This window comes from Balaenoptera musculus, chromosome 3 (genome assembly GCF_009873245.2).
Source record: "Balaenoptera musculus isolate JJ_BM4_2016_0621 chromosome 3, mBalMus1.pri.v3, whole genome shotgun sequence".
Lineage (NCBI taxonomy): Eukaryota > Metazoa > Chordata > Mammalia > Artiodactyla > Balaenopteridae > Balaenoptera > Balaenoptera musculus.
The window spans coordinates 131408697-131424840 of NC_045787.1; the positions used below are offsets into that span (position 1 = coordinate 131408697).

Genomic DNA, 16144 nt, shown 5'->3' on the forward strand with positions numbered 1-16144 from the left:
GTCAGAGTGACTGGATGTGAGAAAGATTCAACCGACCATTGCTGCCTTGAATATGGAAGGCGCCACAAGCCCAGCAATGTGGACAGCCTCTAAAAGCCAGAAAAAGTCAAGAAATATGTTCTGCCTTAGAGCCTCCTAAAAGGAGTGTAGCAGCCCCAATGGCACCTTGATTTTCCCCCTTTGAGCCCTGTCTGACTTCTAACATACAGATAATAAACTTGTGCTGTCTTAAGCTGTTGAGTTTGTGGTTATTTGTGATGGTAGCAATAGAAAACTAATATATTCCATCCTAGGATGTATTCTTTCTAGAAAACTGAACCTGAATCTTATCAAGCTTCTTGATCTGTTGACTTACACAAAATGCAGGGGACAGAGAACACATGACGTGAAATTATGGGAATGTTCAGCAAATCTAAACTATGGGAAGTGCTATTGGAAAAATGATGTTTTATTTATCAAATAAAGCATGTTTATGTGTGTGGATGTGTGAGAGAGAAATTGACTGACTGAGGAGATTTAAGGAGATGACCTAGTATTTTACGTATCAACCAGTTGCAATAGGGAACTTGATTCAAACAAGCAGATATAAAGAGAGAAAAATATTGAGATTCGTACATTGACACTGGGTATTTGATAATATTTATTAATGATTTTATTTATTTTTTTGGTGTGGTAATGGTATTATGGTTATATTTAACCAAAGGAGGTGGGTGTAGTAGCTATAGTAAATAAGTGTAGCCATAAATTGATAATTGTTAAAGATGAGTGACAACTACATAGGTGTTTGCTATTTATCCTTTCTATTTTCATATCCTTTTGTATGTATTTTAATATTTGCATAATAAAATATTAATTAAAATATTAGTAAATAATTTGACTCCTTAAATATTTTGTGAGCCAAAGACACCACGTCCATAGGTTGAATTAGACCAACAGACTGCCAGTTTGTCATTTCTGCATAGTTTCAGAAATTGGATCTTTTACTTTAACCTGGGAAATCATCTTCTTCTCTTTTCCCCACTCATCTCCTGCCTCCAGTCTCTCGCCACTGCCTAGTCAAAAGGGCCTCCTTCATCTGTGCTAGTGAATGACTAGAGGACATTACTTACATTTTGCTTCTTTGGAGAATTTGCTCAGTTTTTCAAGATTGCTTGGAATAGATTTTCTCAGAATAAGTGAACAAAGAGGGTAATATTCATAATCACACTGAAAAATGCCTCCTAGTATATCATGTCTTCATTTGGAGCCCCCTGATTCTACCTTCTCAAAAAAAAAAAAGAAGGCAATAATTTTGTGTCAATTTTTGAAAACCTAAGGTATTTTGAAATTTGGGCTAATCGAATTTTCCATGTTATCTCTGTACCTCTCTTTCAGGATGGAATGGGAAACTTGAGAATCACAGAAAAAGGTCTAAAGCTAGAAGGAGACTCCGAATTCTTGCAACCTCTTTACGCCAAAGAAATCCAGTCCCGACCAGTAAGTTTCTGTTTCAAGAAGAAGGAATTGTTCTTTCTCTGGAATCTAAATCTGGGGAAAATTAACTTGCCGTTAGCTGAGTATAGAAGGTTGGGGGCAGGGGTGGCAATGCAGGTAAGTGAGATGCTTTGGAATATGAAATCTTGAGTGTAATCACCACTGTGATACTGTAGCAAATGAGATGACGTCTCTGAGCCTCTTTCCATCCCTGCCAAATAGAAGGTGATAACCTTTATTAACAAACTTTCTAGATTGTGCTGCAAAGAAAACAAGAAAATAAATGCGGAAATACCTTCAGTACTATACAAATCCAAGAAAGTCTTGCTATTGCTTTTAATTGTCAAGTATTTCAAAGGCATATTTAGAAATAATCCTAAAGAGCTAGAAATTTATTTTTTATGAAGAATTTGGACAATATAGCCAAGGTTGATTAGAATCAATTTAATATATTACAACTATGCTCAGAAATGGTATTTAAATGATCACAGTAGAGTGTGTGCTCTGTCCCATGCACTTTGCTGCTTTGATGGATTATCATTATCTAATGTAATTCATAGATTAGTCCACTGGGGTGGTGATTATTGTTCCCTTCATTTTACACATTGAAGAACTGAGGCTTAGAGAAGTAGTTTGTCCAAAGCCACGTTCTTATGAATCAGTAGAGCAAGGATTTCAACTCAGGAAATCCAATTCTAAAGCTTCTCTGTTAACCACAGCCTCCTACCAAAGCTCCTTCTCTCATTCTGTTGTTTTTTTTAAAGTCATGATGGAAGTGATTCCTAGACACCTTGATTTTATTAACCAATATTATCAAAATTAATTTTTGTTTTTGAGTATATTTTTGGGTTGGTTGTTCTTTGGCTTTCAATTTTGCTTTTTGGTGGGGTGGTGAAGTATGCTGGTTGAAAAGGATTATTAATGTATTTGCTCTGCCTGGGGCTGGTTCACATCCACACGTGAGCAAAGAATAACATGGAAGTTCCCCAAAGCATCATTTGTATTGTGTGCATCGATTAATGTAATTAATGAAATTCAGCAAGTTGATGCAGTGGGTAATTTTATCTGAGTGCTATCTAAACTACTGAATTGCATTAAACTGAGTGCAACTACTGAATTGCCAATAAGTTTACTTTCTTCTGTGCCTGGTGAAAGGGAGGGAGACATGATGTTAAAATCAGCAAGAAGAGCAAATTATTTCAGCCACCCAATCAGTGATTCTGAAATTTAATGGGGAACCTGTAGCATATTGGCTTAAAGTACCAAGAGTATTATTATAAACTAGTATTAAACTAGTTTATCTCACTAATTTGGACTGATCATTTCTTTCTTATGGTGTTAGATCTTTTTCTGTAAAGGGCCAGAGAGTAAATATTTTCAGCTTTTATTTTTCTTCTTTTTTATAATTCTTTAAAAATGTAAAAACCATTTTTATCTCAAGGGCCACAGAAAAATAGGCTGCAGGCTGTAGTTTGCCAACCCCTCTAACCTATATTAACGATATTTCCATAAATGTGTAAATGCTCAGGCTAGATTTCATATGGTACAAGAGAGCAGATTTTAAGATCATGGGTAGAATAGTTGATATGTGTTAAGTAAAATATCCTGAAATACGTTTCCTTGGTGGAGAATCATAGTCATATAAAGGAATTGAGACACGTGTCTTAGAAGACTTGAAAAAGGGTACCTGGTATATCTCTTAGGCCCATGTGCAGGAATTGGACTCTTAGAAAATATGTCAGCCAGCCTATCTGAAAATCAGTAGTCATCTGATCCCAAGTCAAAGATACACTTGATAAGAAGCTTAAAAAGTAATGATGATCATGAAAAACTTACTTTAATATCGAAAAAGCAGTGAGTTAAATCCAATGCTTTCAAATCCTTGTTTAAAGAAAATTAAAGGGTTAAAATTCACTATTTTTTCATTGTTCTTCAGAAAGTATTTTACCTTTCAAAAAATAAATGGCAAGTGCGTAAAGCTTTTAGCCTTATATGTTTCTGATAACAAAATAAATGTGTTCTAAATGAAAACAAGAAGACATGCAGATATGCATATATGTTAAAATCCACCAGAAAGTCTTGTGGCCTCTACCTGAAACATGTGCCTATATCCATCCACTCTTCTCCATCACATGTCACCCCCCAGTTCAAGCCACCATCCTCTCTCACCTGCACCATTGCTATAACCTCTTCTGTCTCTGCTGCCTTTCACGCTTAGCCTCATCATCCAAATTGTAGCCAAAGTAGTCTTTTCAAATATCAAGTCTCTCCACCCCTTTGCAAAGGATTCTCTGTTAACTTCCCATTATACCTAGAATAAAATCCAAACTTCTCACTAAGGCAAAAGAACAAGATTAGAAGCTAGGGATTTAGTCTGTAGGGCTCTCCTTCCCTCAAACACAGGGATTATTGTCTGCTGAACAAAATTGGGGTTCTGGGAGCAAAGACGGTAGAGGGAATGATTGGTGAGCAGGTAACCAGTAGAATTTGCCATGCTTCTTGAATCATAGCCTCATATGATGCTTATGAGAACCTCACATGTAGTAGCTTTCCATTCCCTACTCTGGCATCTTCAGCTTACTGTTTTGTTGTTGTTGTTGGTTTCTGACGTTACCTGACCATTGCTTCCATGCCACCTCTGGAAGACTCTTCTCTGTAGAATTATCTGCACTATCACTTTGCCACGGATCACAGCTGTTTCTCTTTCATGGGGTGTCTCCTTCTGTTTTTCCCATTGAAAAGAGATCAGCGTCCAGTGAACAAGATTACACAGCTCTTCTAAGTAAGGATAACTAATGAAGCAACACTTGACTTCATTTTGGTTTTGTGTTTCATTGATCCGAGAGGAGCTGAGATTGTTTAAGCAATCCACAACACGTTCAATACAGTATCCATTTCATTATTGAAGGCTGCAAACTTGGTAAAGTCACTACAAATTGATTAGTGTGATAGCAATCTCTTAGGAAGATAAATTAATGAGAAAATGTTCATCTCTATAAAAACTCCCATCTGGGAATTGAATGAAAGCCCTGGGATTCTCTAGCTTTGACTACGTGGATGCATAGCTTCTAAGTGGTAAAGTATCATGCCACTCAGGAAATAGATTGAAAAGGACACAGTAAATTAAATATTCTACCATTACATCCAAAGACCAGCCTGTCCCCAGTCATTCTACTTGAATGCGTTAGCACAGAAATTTGTAAAGTTAAGGGCTTTAATGACATAAAACTCTATATTTAAATCCCATTTCAGTGTGGTAGGCATCTTTATAATTGCAAAATACAACTACAAATTTTTGACAGAAGCTACTAGTAGATAGATTGAATGCATGAGTGCTAGGAGCCCTTTCATCCCAAAATATCATTTTGGACAAAAGTGGCAGATCCCTGCTTCTTCAGAGAGGCATCTTCCCTTGCTTCCCATGATGCTGGAACTAGATGGTGCTTTTGCATAACTTAATGTGAAGTGACAAGAGAAGGGAAAGCAGCATTTATTGAGCACATACTAGTGCCAGACCTACAGAAATGGGGAAGTTTCACGGTGCATTTATCTCCATACTCCCCTCAAACTATACATGGGGTGGGTATAGGGGTTCTAGCCCATTGCTATATTGAACTTAGAAGTTTAGGAGAGAAGAGAGTAGAAAGAAAAGTTGTAGGAGGGATACAAAAATGAGTTTACTTTAACAGAATAAAATAGAAAATTATTATATAAAATTTAAGGTTATTTATATGTCTTTTAAACTTTTTAGTCTGTAAAAACTCACATATTTTAAGATGTTCTACCTACCAAAAAGCTGTGTATAGAATAATGAAATCATATGTAAATGGGGTTCTTAGAAGTTGTCTATACCAAGAGACAGTATAACACCATGGTCAAGCTCATGTGCTGTATCACTGGATTTGAGTGGCAACCAGTGCTACTGTTTGATGAGTGATCTTTGAACAATTTCTTAACTTGGCAAATCTTGTTTTCTTACCTATGCACCTGAGATGATATTAATACCTATATCACAGGTGGTTGTAAATAAGTAAGATAGTGTTTAAGTGCTTAATACAGAACTTGACATGAAATGAGTGTTCCAGAAATGGTCATTCCCACTCTCACCCCCATGTCTTGATGACGATGATGTTGATGATGGCGGATGATGATTTGATTTCAAGGACAATACTTTTCACTATCTACATCATCATCACGTAGTGCAAATCTCATCTGATGTTTGAACTTCCTTTGAACCAAATGGTCTTGCATCCTCTTCTTGCATGTCTTCTTAATAATAAACTCACAAACTTAATCATAAACTCAGTGAAAATCTCTTAGGAAACCCATTTCATATTCAATAGCTTTTAGTTTTCAATTTTTCTTTCACTGAGTTACACTCTTCTAATGTTCAACTTACTTTATTTCTCATTCTTCTGCTTAAAAATTTTGCTGGCTCTGGCACTCATAGATTACTGGCAGTCTTTCTGAAAAAATAGTTTTTGATATATGCTAAGTACCTTAAAATGTTTATACCCTTTGATCTAGGAATGACGTTTTCACTCATTTTATGATACCAAAAAAAAAAAGCAAACTATGATAAAATATTTAAAGATTAATACACACATATGCCAGTGCTTTATAAACACTAGTCTGAGTATTGGTTCCTAGAAAAGCCTGAATTGCACATATAAAATGGATTTTGAGGGTATCCCATTTTGTCAATGTTTATGAAAGTTGAGAAACTGCAATATACTTGTTGAAACTCTGAGCTGGTCATTCTCACCATGGATTTTCACATTTATGTCTATCATCTCTTTGTTTTATGGAAAGCTGAGTTTTTAAATTCCATTTTGGTTTTAGTATGATGTGAATTGAGACTTATTCTATCAGCCTGAATTAACAAGCCATATCTATGCTGGAAGTTGAAAGTCCCTAAGAATTCAATTAGACCAGTGACTTCATTTACTGTATGGGGCCCTAAGGCCCAGAAAGGAGGTTGAACTCACCCAAGTTATGCCCAGCAAAAGTCAGAACTGAAATCCAAGATTGCAGTATTTTCTTCCACATCAACACACAGTGTATGTGGTAATTAATTTTCTCATGACACTGTCTTTAGTACGATAGGTTGAGTTATACATAGCCATTTCCCTCTCATGGGGAATAACTTACTGCAAAGCATATTAAGTTCCTGAGAGAATTCAAAAGCATTAAAAAAAGGAAACTGGAAACAACAGTGGATAATGCAGGAGGACTAAGCTTAATGATGGCTGACCTAATCACTGAGATGATATTCTCTACCTTATCAAGTTACTATGAGGGTTAAACGAAGTAATTTAAATGACCCACCTTATACACTATGAAGTTAACTATTGATATGAAGGCTTATGACAGAAGTTGCCAACTGAATCCAGCCTAAAGATACAGTTTATGTGCCTCACACATTGTTTTCCTTTGAATGTGAATTTGTTTCTAATATTTAAATATCTGAAGATTTGGCATTTTTAAAAAATCTATATTTTTTGATTCTCACCAAAAAACCTCCAGAAAATCCGGCAGAGTGGTTTGATATTCATAAGGACTGGAGCTAAGTAGATGGTGCCTCCTTTAGATGCGTATTTTTTCTTCATTGTGCCACAGCATCCATCAGTCACCACTGTCTCATACCCCACCTGTTTAGCTTGTTTATATAATGGGCCCCTGAAATCCCTTGGGGGTGCACAGCCCCTGGTTTATGGTATTGAGAATGTATCTATCTCATCATGCAGGAGTCCAGAAATTAGGTTGACTTCTTAGGATTCGTAGTCACTCATGACTCACTGCTCCTCACTTTCTGTGTCTCTCTCTTTTACACCAATTTCTCCTAGTCGTCTGGCTCCTGTGGGTTTTGACGTAGTATACAAGCTCAATGGCAAGAGGTAGCAGTCTCAGAGCTTCTGGAGGCTGAGGTTCTGGCCCAGCAGGGCCATTCTCCACCCTGAGTCTCCTAGAACACGATTCTTTTTTGTCTTTCTTCCTTTAACCATAACAGAGCATGACTGGGGACTAAGCAGACAAGGGGAAGAAAGTTGAAATTTTGGATTTGGCATGAGGCAACATAAAGTAATGTAGGATGGCAGACAAGCACAAGTGTTGTCTGAAGAGGCTCCATTGACAATTTAGTTACAACAAGAGGAGCCGTGTCTCTGGTTGGTTTAGAAACCAACCGAAAGCCGTGGTGTCTTCTCCTCAGCTTCAACTCCCAGCTGAACACGCTGCACACAAAACAGTGTTTTCCATGCCACTTGCATGGAACATGAGCATCTTGCTGTCTTTAATTAAGAAGTTAACTGGACCATGAAGTATTGCCCAAGTAAATAAAAGTGATTTGTACTGAGTCAAAGGGGTGCACTAGGCATCTTTGCATTTCTTGGCTCACACATAAATTATGGAGATTATTAAAAATTGGAAGGGTCATCTATAAGCCCATCTGTACTGTGAAGCAGATTGCCATTCCTGAAACGTATTTGTCTTTTTACGTGTCATCATTTATCACGGACAACAGGGTGAAGCAGCTGCTTGCTTTTTTCTTCTTTTTGTTAAAAAGAAAAAACCAGACACACAAACTTTGAATAGATCAGTGTTTAATCCTTTGGTCCCTTTCTTTGTTTATCCTGGGAAACAGAGGTAGTTATTCAGAGGTTTTTGGTTGCCTTAGAATTAAAATGGGCTGATGGGGTTTTTGTTCTTTCTTTAATTTTGGAAAAATTGACTGTGTGTGCTTTTCTTGAATGAAGATCATGCTGGAAATAGACGAGTTATTGAGGACTTTGGTTAAATCTCAGTTGTAACTCTATCAGCTGTTGTTTTCATTGAAGGGGTAGGTCTGAACTTCAAATGAGGTTGAGAATGTCTAATTATATTGTTTGAGGGCCATTGGGCAAGTAGACTGCACCCCAAATTTTCTTGTCTGCTGTGGTGACCAAAGGTCCACCATTAGAATCTCAATTATTTGAAGACTCAGAAATTTGTATTCATGCCAAACCCCTACTGCAAGTACTCCTTCCCCTTATGCACATACACATTTCCACAAAGGATTTGAAGTACAGTAGCTTGTAAGAAATATGTACAGGGACAGAGTAAGAAAAGTTATAATAGGTTAAGAGTAAGAAAAGATATAATAGGTTAAGATCAAGAAAAATATAAATTAGAATAAGAGGCAGAGGTAGGGGCACTTTAATAAATACAGGAGACAGGCAAGAGCATGCGTGCAATTCTTGATAAGCCTGGAGTTTGGTTATGAAGTTTCCAAACAGAGAGGCACAGTCACTTGGATGAAACCTTTTGTCTATACCATCTAGAGGTTAACACAATGTACTGAATGGGAGAAGAGTTACAGCTGACGGTTCGGTATTCCAGAAAGTACACTAGATTCAAAGTTGGGGAATCTGGATGCTCTTCTTGTCCTGCTGGGTTCAGCACCAAGCTCTGGAGCAAGTCGTTCCTCTTGGCTCTCAGTGTGTCTGTGACGTAAAGAGGTTGGGCATGCTCAGTGGTTTTCTACAACATTGTTTTTAAAGCCATGGAATCTTTTTGAAGTCAGATTTTACTTGGAACCCTAAATCTGGACCAGATGGAAGCTGAGCTCCTGTGGTTGGGCAGGGGCTGGGGCACTGCAGCCCATTGCCCTGCCCACCCAGTCTCCCTATCATCAGCCACAGGATGCCCAGGCCCTGGGCGGGGGGTCCATGCACCACAGTCCGAAAACAACAGGCTAGATGAAAACCTAACCTCGCTCCATCCAGGCCTCTGCTCAAATGGCATCTCCTGATGGACAGCTTCCTTGCCCACCCATTGAAAATATATCCCTTACCTAGTAGCTTTATTTTCTGCCATTATATAATATCATGTCATATTACTTAGGTATATTAAGTTATATTTATATATCATATGTATATATTAAATGACTAAATATTTATGTACTTACCTGTTTGCTTCCCATTATTACTGCATAATCTCCATGATGGCAGGGACCGAGAAAGGCAGTTGTTAAGTGATGTATAACAGCAGGCTCTGGAACGCCACCTCCCTGGATTTAAATCTTGGCTCCACCATTTACTATCTGTGTTGCCTCAAGCAAATTACTTGACCTTTTCTGCGCTTCATTTTCCTCATCTGTAAAATGGGCCTAATAGCAGCACTGCTTCATAAGTGTATAACAGGATTGTAAGAGTTAATTTATTTTACATAATTATGTAAAATTTATTAGGTAAATGTTACTGTTTGTAGAATATTGCTTTGAGTATAAAGCATTATATAAAATTTCAGTATGATAATTTTTGATTATTAAAATTTGTTAGTATTATTATTTGCTTTGTTTACCACTGTTTCCCTGGTTTCTAACTAGTGCCTCTCATATGGAAGGAAAGCAAATTGTTGTTGTCTTTGATTGTTTGGCTTTTTGAATAAATGACTGTTGTCTTAGGATCCTTCTAACTCAAAGATTCTCTAAGAGCCTCTCAGGTAGGGAGATAAAGATAAATTTCTATGTATGTATGTATGTATGTATGTATGTATGTATGTATGTATGGCTGTGTTGGGTCTTCGTTTCTGTGCAAGGGCTTTCTCTAGTTGCGGCGAGCCGGGGCCACTCTTCATCACGGTGCACGGGCCTCTCACTATCGCGGCCTCTCTTGTTGCGGAGCACAGGCTCCAGACGCGCAGGCTCAGTAATTGTGGCTCACGGGCCTAGTTGCTCCACGGCATGTGGGATCTTCCCAGACCAGCGCTGGAACCCGTTTCCCCTGCATTGGCAGGCAGATTCTCAACCACTGCGCCACCAGGGAAGCCCCAAATTTCTCTTTTATAGGAGCTTTAGATTGAATAAGTTTCTTTATCAGCCTCATACTAAGTATTGTGTTATGTAGAAGACGGCGTGAGTAACTATGTGGTGGGAGACCATGGGGGAACAGGACAGACAAGGTGGAAGAGGTAAAAGTGGTACTAAAGGTACTGAAAGCCCATCTTTCCCTACCTTGCTCTTTTGTGCTGCTCTAAGACTTGATTTGTGCCATCCACAGGCTAATGGAAACTCCAGAATATGGAGCTGTGTGTTACAGACAGGAAAGGTGAAGATAACAAAATTAGCACTTTCCAGCCCTTCACATCTTTGAGGTTCTCTTCATCTTCACTATGGCATCCTCTCACTCTTTTGGTTTCTGGAACATCCACTATGTGATGTGAGACTGCTTCTCGCTTATTTCATAAATAACATTGAAGACGGAACAGTACATACCAGAGTCTATTGTCATTTGGTTTATGTCCCTTAAATGGTAGGAGTAAGTAGGAATACTTTGGTTAGGTGGCACCTCACAGCCAATAATACTTGTTGAGTATTGGGGGAGAGTAACGGAGAGAGAATCTATAGCTTTAAGGAAGAAGGGCATTTTAATACATTCTTAAATATTTTGTTGTTCTTCACTCCTAAAGCCTTGGCAAAAAAAAAAAAAAAAGATTTTCTTAATGCTTCAATCAAAACTTACTCATCTCCTGGAAACTCTTGCTGCACCCAGCACTTTGTAATTGCTGTGGGTGTGTTGTAGTTAGTCTTAATTTAAAAAAAAAAAAAACAACTTGTTCATTGTCAAAAAACACTGATCATTTCTCAGGAGATGTTATTTCAGAGGCTGAAAAAACACTTCCTTGCCATGTGAAATTATAAGCAAATACTTACTCTTTGATTTTGTGATCTCCACCAACAGCTGAGCATAGCCTTTTGATGCATTGCTCTGTAAATTATTACCAGTGGTGTTTTAAATGGCAGTTGCCTAAATTATGAGTGTGGGACTTTCCATCTCCATGAATGATTCTGTTTTTATTGGCAATGATTCTGCCTCCAGGCAAATACCAAATGGTCCACAAAGTAAATGAGACTTTTAAGACCGATAAATATTTTGCAGACGTCCTTTTTGCATTTTGGAGGGAGTTGAAGAGGGAGAGGGAGATGGTGCTGAAAATCGCCATGTGGAAAGAATAAGACAAGCACGTTACCCAGTGTCTTTCCTTGCTTGGTGCAGTATGGTAGATGTCTCCACCTAGTAAGCCACAGCTTCCATTCTGTAACACCAGAATCATGGAAATAAAAAGTGGCATCTCACTACAGTAACAGACAAGTGCAGATGGTACGATCATTGCAGTTTTCTACTAACAAGCTGTGTAGATTGCTTTTAGGCCTCAATTAAGGCTCAGGCAGTTACGCTAAAAAATATGAGAGGAATTTTATGGGAAGATGAATTATCCTTAGGTAGTAGCTCATTAATAGATGAGAAATGGAGCTGGCTCTATTTTTAAGTTGTCAATGCATAAGTAGTCATATCACTGGATGGATATATAGTCCCCATGTTTGTTTCTGACTATAGCTGTTAACAAACCAAGGTTTTTCATTTATTTTATAGCAGTCTTGAATTTTTTGGACTGGTCTTACCGTCTTGAGTTTTCTGAGATGTGGAATGTACCCCCATGCTTTCTATGGCTGTCACAGAGAGTTTGCTAAATCACAAAGTGCTTCTTTGACCGTATCTTAGCAGCACTCTGGTTAGGGAGGTACAGGAAGAAGTTTAATGAAAAGAAAACACGATAAGACTACATTACAGCCGAGTTAGTATAAAAAGGTGGCCGATGCCAACACGTCTTGGATCGTGCAGGTCAGTTGCTCGCTCTTAGTGGGTGAAGGAAACGGGGACTGTTTCTATTAGGGTTCCTTCCACCACAGCTCGACACCGGGCTCATGATCCTGCGGGATCCAGCAGTGTTGATTTATGGTAATGTTACATGGTTTTGATTTTTAAATTTGGCCCTTATGGCCAAAAGCGCACTTGTCTTTAAAATTACCCTTGTAAAGTCCTTACATCACCACAAAGTATAGTATCCCTGGCTTTAGGTGCACAACCTGGTAGAGTAAATGTAACGGTCAGGAGAACCAGTGAGGCTAAGCCAAGGAGAGGAAGAAAATATGCTCTGCAGATGCCTGGACCATTCTTTTCCTGAGATAACTAGCCAATGGCAACCAGGAAATGGGGAATGGTTAGAAAATGTTAAAGCGTTGCTAAGTGCCTGAGGGTTTGGCTGTTCTAATATGGAATATCTTTAACTTTAAATCATCTTAAAGGATTTGTTGTTATGGAGATCAAGTGAACTAATAGGTTCTAAATCACCTAACAGAGGGCCTTGCCCATAGTAATTGTCCAGAAATATTTGCTGAATTTGAATCAAAATAATATGAAATTAAACCCTCATGTTGTAATAGCTAATAGCCACAGTTCTCACATAAAATTATTTCATTCATTCCTTAGAGTATCACTAGAAAGGACCTATCATTTTGATCTTCCATTTAGAGAGAAGCAGTCAAATAGAAGGGTTAAGGAAAAACATGCATCTAATATTCCAGCTCATGTTGACACACATTCTTAACTGGAATGCTGTATTATCTCAGGACGGTAGACAGTATTTATGTGTTGGTCTGTGCTGTTTGTCTAACTTGCTTTCCCTTCAACCCAAAGAAACATGTAGGACCCTTACTAGTTTCATGAAGAGAGCATCTTACTTCCTTTTTTTTTTTTTTTTTTTTTGCCAATTGCTACTTCTCTGGCCATTCCCCACCCTGCTCTGTTCTGTTGTTGCATAGGCCTCACACAGTCACAGCTTCCTGTAGAGGCCAATTTTTCCCCATTCCAACCACAGATCCCCTAAACTGTACCATCTCCCACTACACCATTACTTTTCTCTGGTCATGCCTTCTATTAGACTTGTATTACAGTATCTATCTGGAAATAATCAAGGATCCATGTGCTAATGAAGCCTGACTCCAGAAAAATATCATGATATTCCAGAGATCTTAGGTTCTGCAGATATGATTTTGTCCAGAACCTCAGACTACAAGTTACTGGTTCCTCATTCTAAGCCCACCAAAGTGGAGCTAATATGAAGTAATAAAAACCTATAGAAATACCGAATTTCCAAAGACCTGGCCTTTGTTAACTCTGGTTCCTTAACTGAAACTACAGAACATGGAAAATATAAGTGACCATTTTCTTAATTCTGCCAGTTCTCCAAATATCCAGTACCATTGTAGATTCATAAAAGAGAAGTTAACTCATTGTGTATAATATATGCCTTAGGACATCGGGGCTTAATTACCTCTGGGAACCCCTTTGAAGAAAGGATTCTGTCTTCTTCATTCTAAATTCAGCTTCTTTTACAAGTTCTTTAAATATGTTATGTACAAGATCCCACTACCATTCTTATCTCTTGAACTGTTTTTTTCATTTCTTAGCAATATTGTTAAAAATACAGTAATACCCATAATGCAGCAAGTCGTCTTGGATAAAATTTTCTTCCTCTTTTAAGATGAACCCTTTTCTTTCATCTCCTTCAGGTATCATGGTAGGTGTGCACGTCATTCAGAGTAACACTATTAATTAGTGTATTTTCTTGGTGCAGTAGTCATTAATGGCAGCCTAGGGAATAGCTGAATGTTTTCCTGATCATTTGTATAAGTTATGATTAAATGCAGACACTCTATTTGGACACCACCTATATGCCCATCATTCTGGGTTTTTTGCAGTAAAGATTTATATGATGAGCTTATCTGGTCCTACCCAATTCCATCAAGCCATCAGATGTGCCCTGCCTGTGCAACCAGCAGGGCACAAAAGTAGAACCCTAACTTTTCCATGTGTTCTCAGTCTCAGTGTAACACTGCTTGCCCTAGCCCATCCCCTACTCCATTCTCTAACCTCTTCCCAGCCGTCCTCACTCTAAATCAGCCTTCTGTGTGTGGCCTTGTCCTAAGGTGGTTTTGTTACCCTCCGTTCTGCTTTTTCAACTTTGATGTGTGCTTTCTCCCTCGACTGTGGGGTGAGTTCTCCCTGTTTGACTCTCTAGCCTTCAGCTATCCTGGATCATCACCCTACCTGGTACCCTCTTGTCCCCATATGAAAAAGCTCTCTCTAGATATCTGCATTCCCACAGAAAGACTTGCATCAGGGTGATTGTGAAGGCAACATAGCATAGTAGAAAAGTACCCAGGGACTTCCCTTTCGGTCCAGTGGTTAAGACTCTGTGCTCCCAATGCAGGGGGCACGAGTTTGATCTCTCGTTGGAGAACTAAGATCCCACATCCCGCATGGCGTGGCCAACAAAAAAGAAAGAAAAGTACCCATGATTTAGAGTCAGACTAAAACTGGGTTTAAAGCTTGGCTCTGCTACTCACTAGATTTGTGACTTGGGCCATATTACTTTATGTCTCAAACTTTAGTTTCTCTATACATAATCTGGGATAGCTGAAAGCATCATAGAGTTGTTTTGAAAATTAAATGAGAAAACATATACATTGTGCCTAGAACAGTGCCTGGAATTTAGCCCTTATAAATGGCCACTACTGTAATTAAAGGTTTCCTGGTAGAAGAAACCTGGAGACTGGTCTTGAAGGAGTAATAGTTTGGGGACCACTGTGTCACTGAAAATATAAATAAAGTTTCTTAGAGTCATCTCTATTTATTAATTCCAGTTACATTTGTCAGATGACTGATTTTGAATCCTACCAAAATTGCACCTTCTGAGCCGAAGCAAATGGAAAGGGAAATCTCTCTTTCCCCGGAGCCAAAAGCCATTTCCCAAGAGGTGTCTTTTCATCGCAGGCATGCAAATGCTGCTGTGATGGTTTCATCAGAGGAGGTTCAGGACATCACACACCAGCATTAGCCTTAAAGAATGATACTGGGACTGTTGCCTCTTGGTCCACAGGGTGTACCCACAAGGAAAATAGAAACAAAAGCAAAGGTAGGTAGCCCCACTTGGCACAGTTGATTGACTTTAATAGGTCCTGATTATGCTGCCCGTATTCCATGAAATTAAAAAGCTTACAAACGTTATGAGCCATTACCCTTCCATTTAAGGGAGCTTATGACATGTTAGCAACATTTAATGAAATTCTTTTCAAAATGCCGTCGGCAGACTCAATGAGATTCCATGTTGAAATTCAACTTGAAGCATTGCTGGAGAAAGTTTGTTCTCTACCTGCCTGTCTTTGTCACAGTGTGTGGAACCTCAAGGCCAGAAGTTTCTCATCAGAGGTGATTTGCAGGCATCAAGAAGGATTTCTGCTTTGACCCTGAGAGTGTTTCCCAGTTTACGAAGCAATTACAAAGACCGCCATGTTTGTGTTTGGGCTTACAGTGGCAGCTCAGAATAGCCTGCGTTTTTACACATTGACACATCTTAAAACTTAAGTCTTTTCAATTCAGTTCTGTCATATATCTGTTGAAGATCTAAAACATTCTAGCAAATAAGCAGAATATTATTGCCTGCCCTGTCTTCAGTGAGCTCTTACAATATAATTTGGGAGATGAAACTTTGTACAAAAAAGACAATTAAAGCATAGGAAATGAGATGATTGAATCCTAGATTATATGGCACTGATTATATATTATTTATTATATAATAAAAGCCCAGGAAATAAAAATATTACAGACAACTGAGTAGGGATTTTTATCAAGTATTAGAAAGATGAGTAGGGAGACGTAAGTTATTTAGGAAGAATTAATACTTTCTGTTGAGTCTTTCATTTTAACTTTTATGATGATGATATTTAATGGCAATATCCATTTATTTTATCTGTTTGATTCTAAAGACTTACTACTCATATCACTATCTT

At 38.3% G+C, this 16144-nt stretch overlaps 1 protein-coding gene across 1 annotated transcript in view; it reads left to right on the forward strand.

The window, feature by feature from the left end:
- SGCD (sarcoglycan delta) overlaps positions 1-16144 on the forward strand; it is a 418508-nt gene that overhangs the window by 187754 nt on the left and 214610 nt on the right. The window contains exon 3 of the mRNA XM_036847060.1: positions 1375-1476. Coding sequence (XP_036702955.1) covers positions 1375-1476 — 102 coding nt within the window. The remainder of the gene's footprint in view (positions 1-1374; positions 1477-16144) is intronic.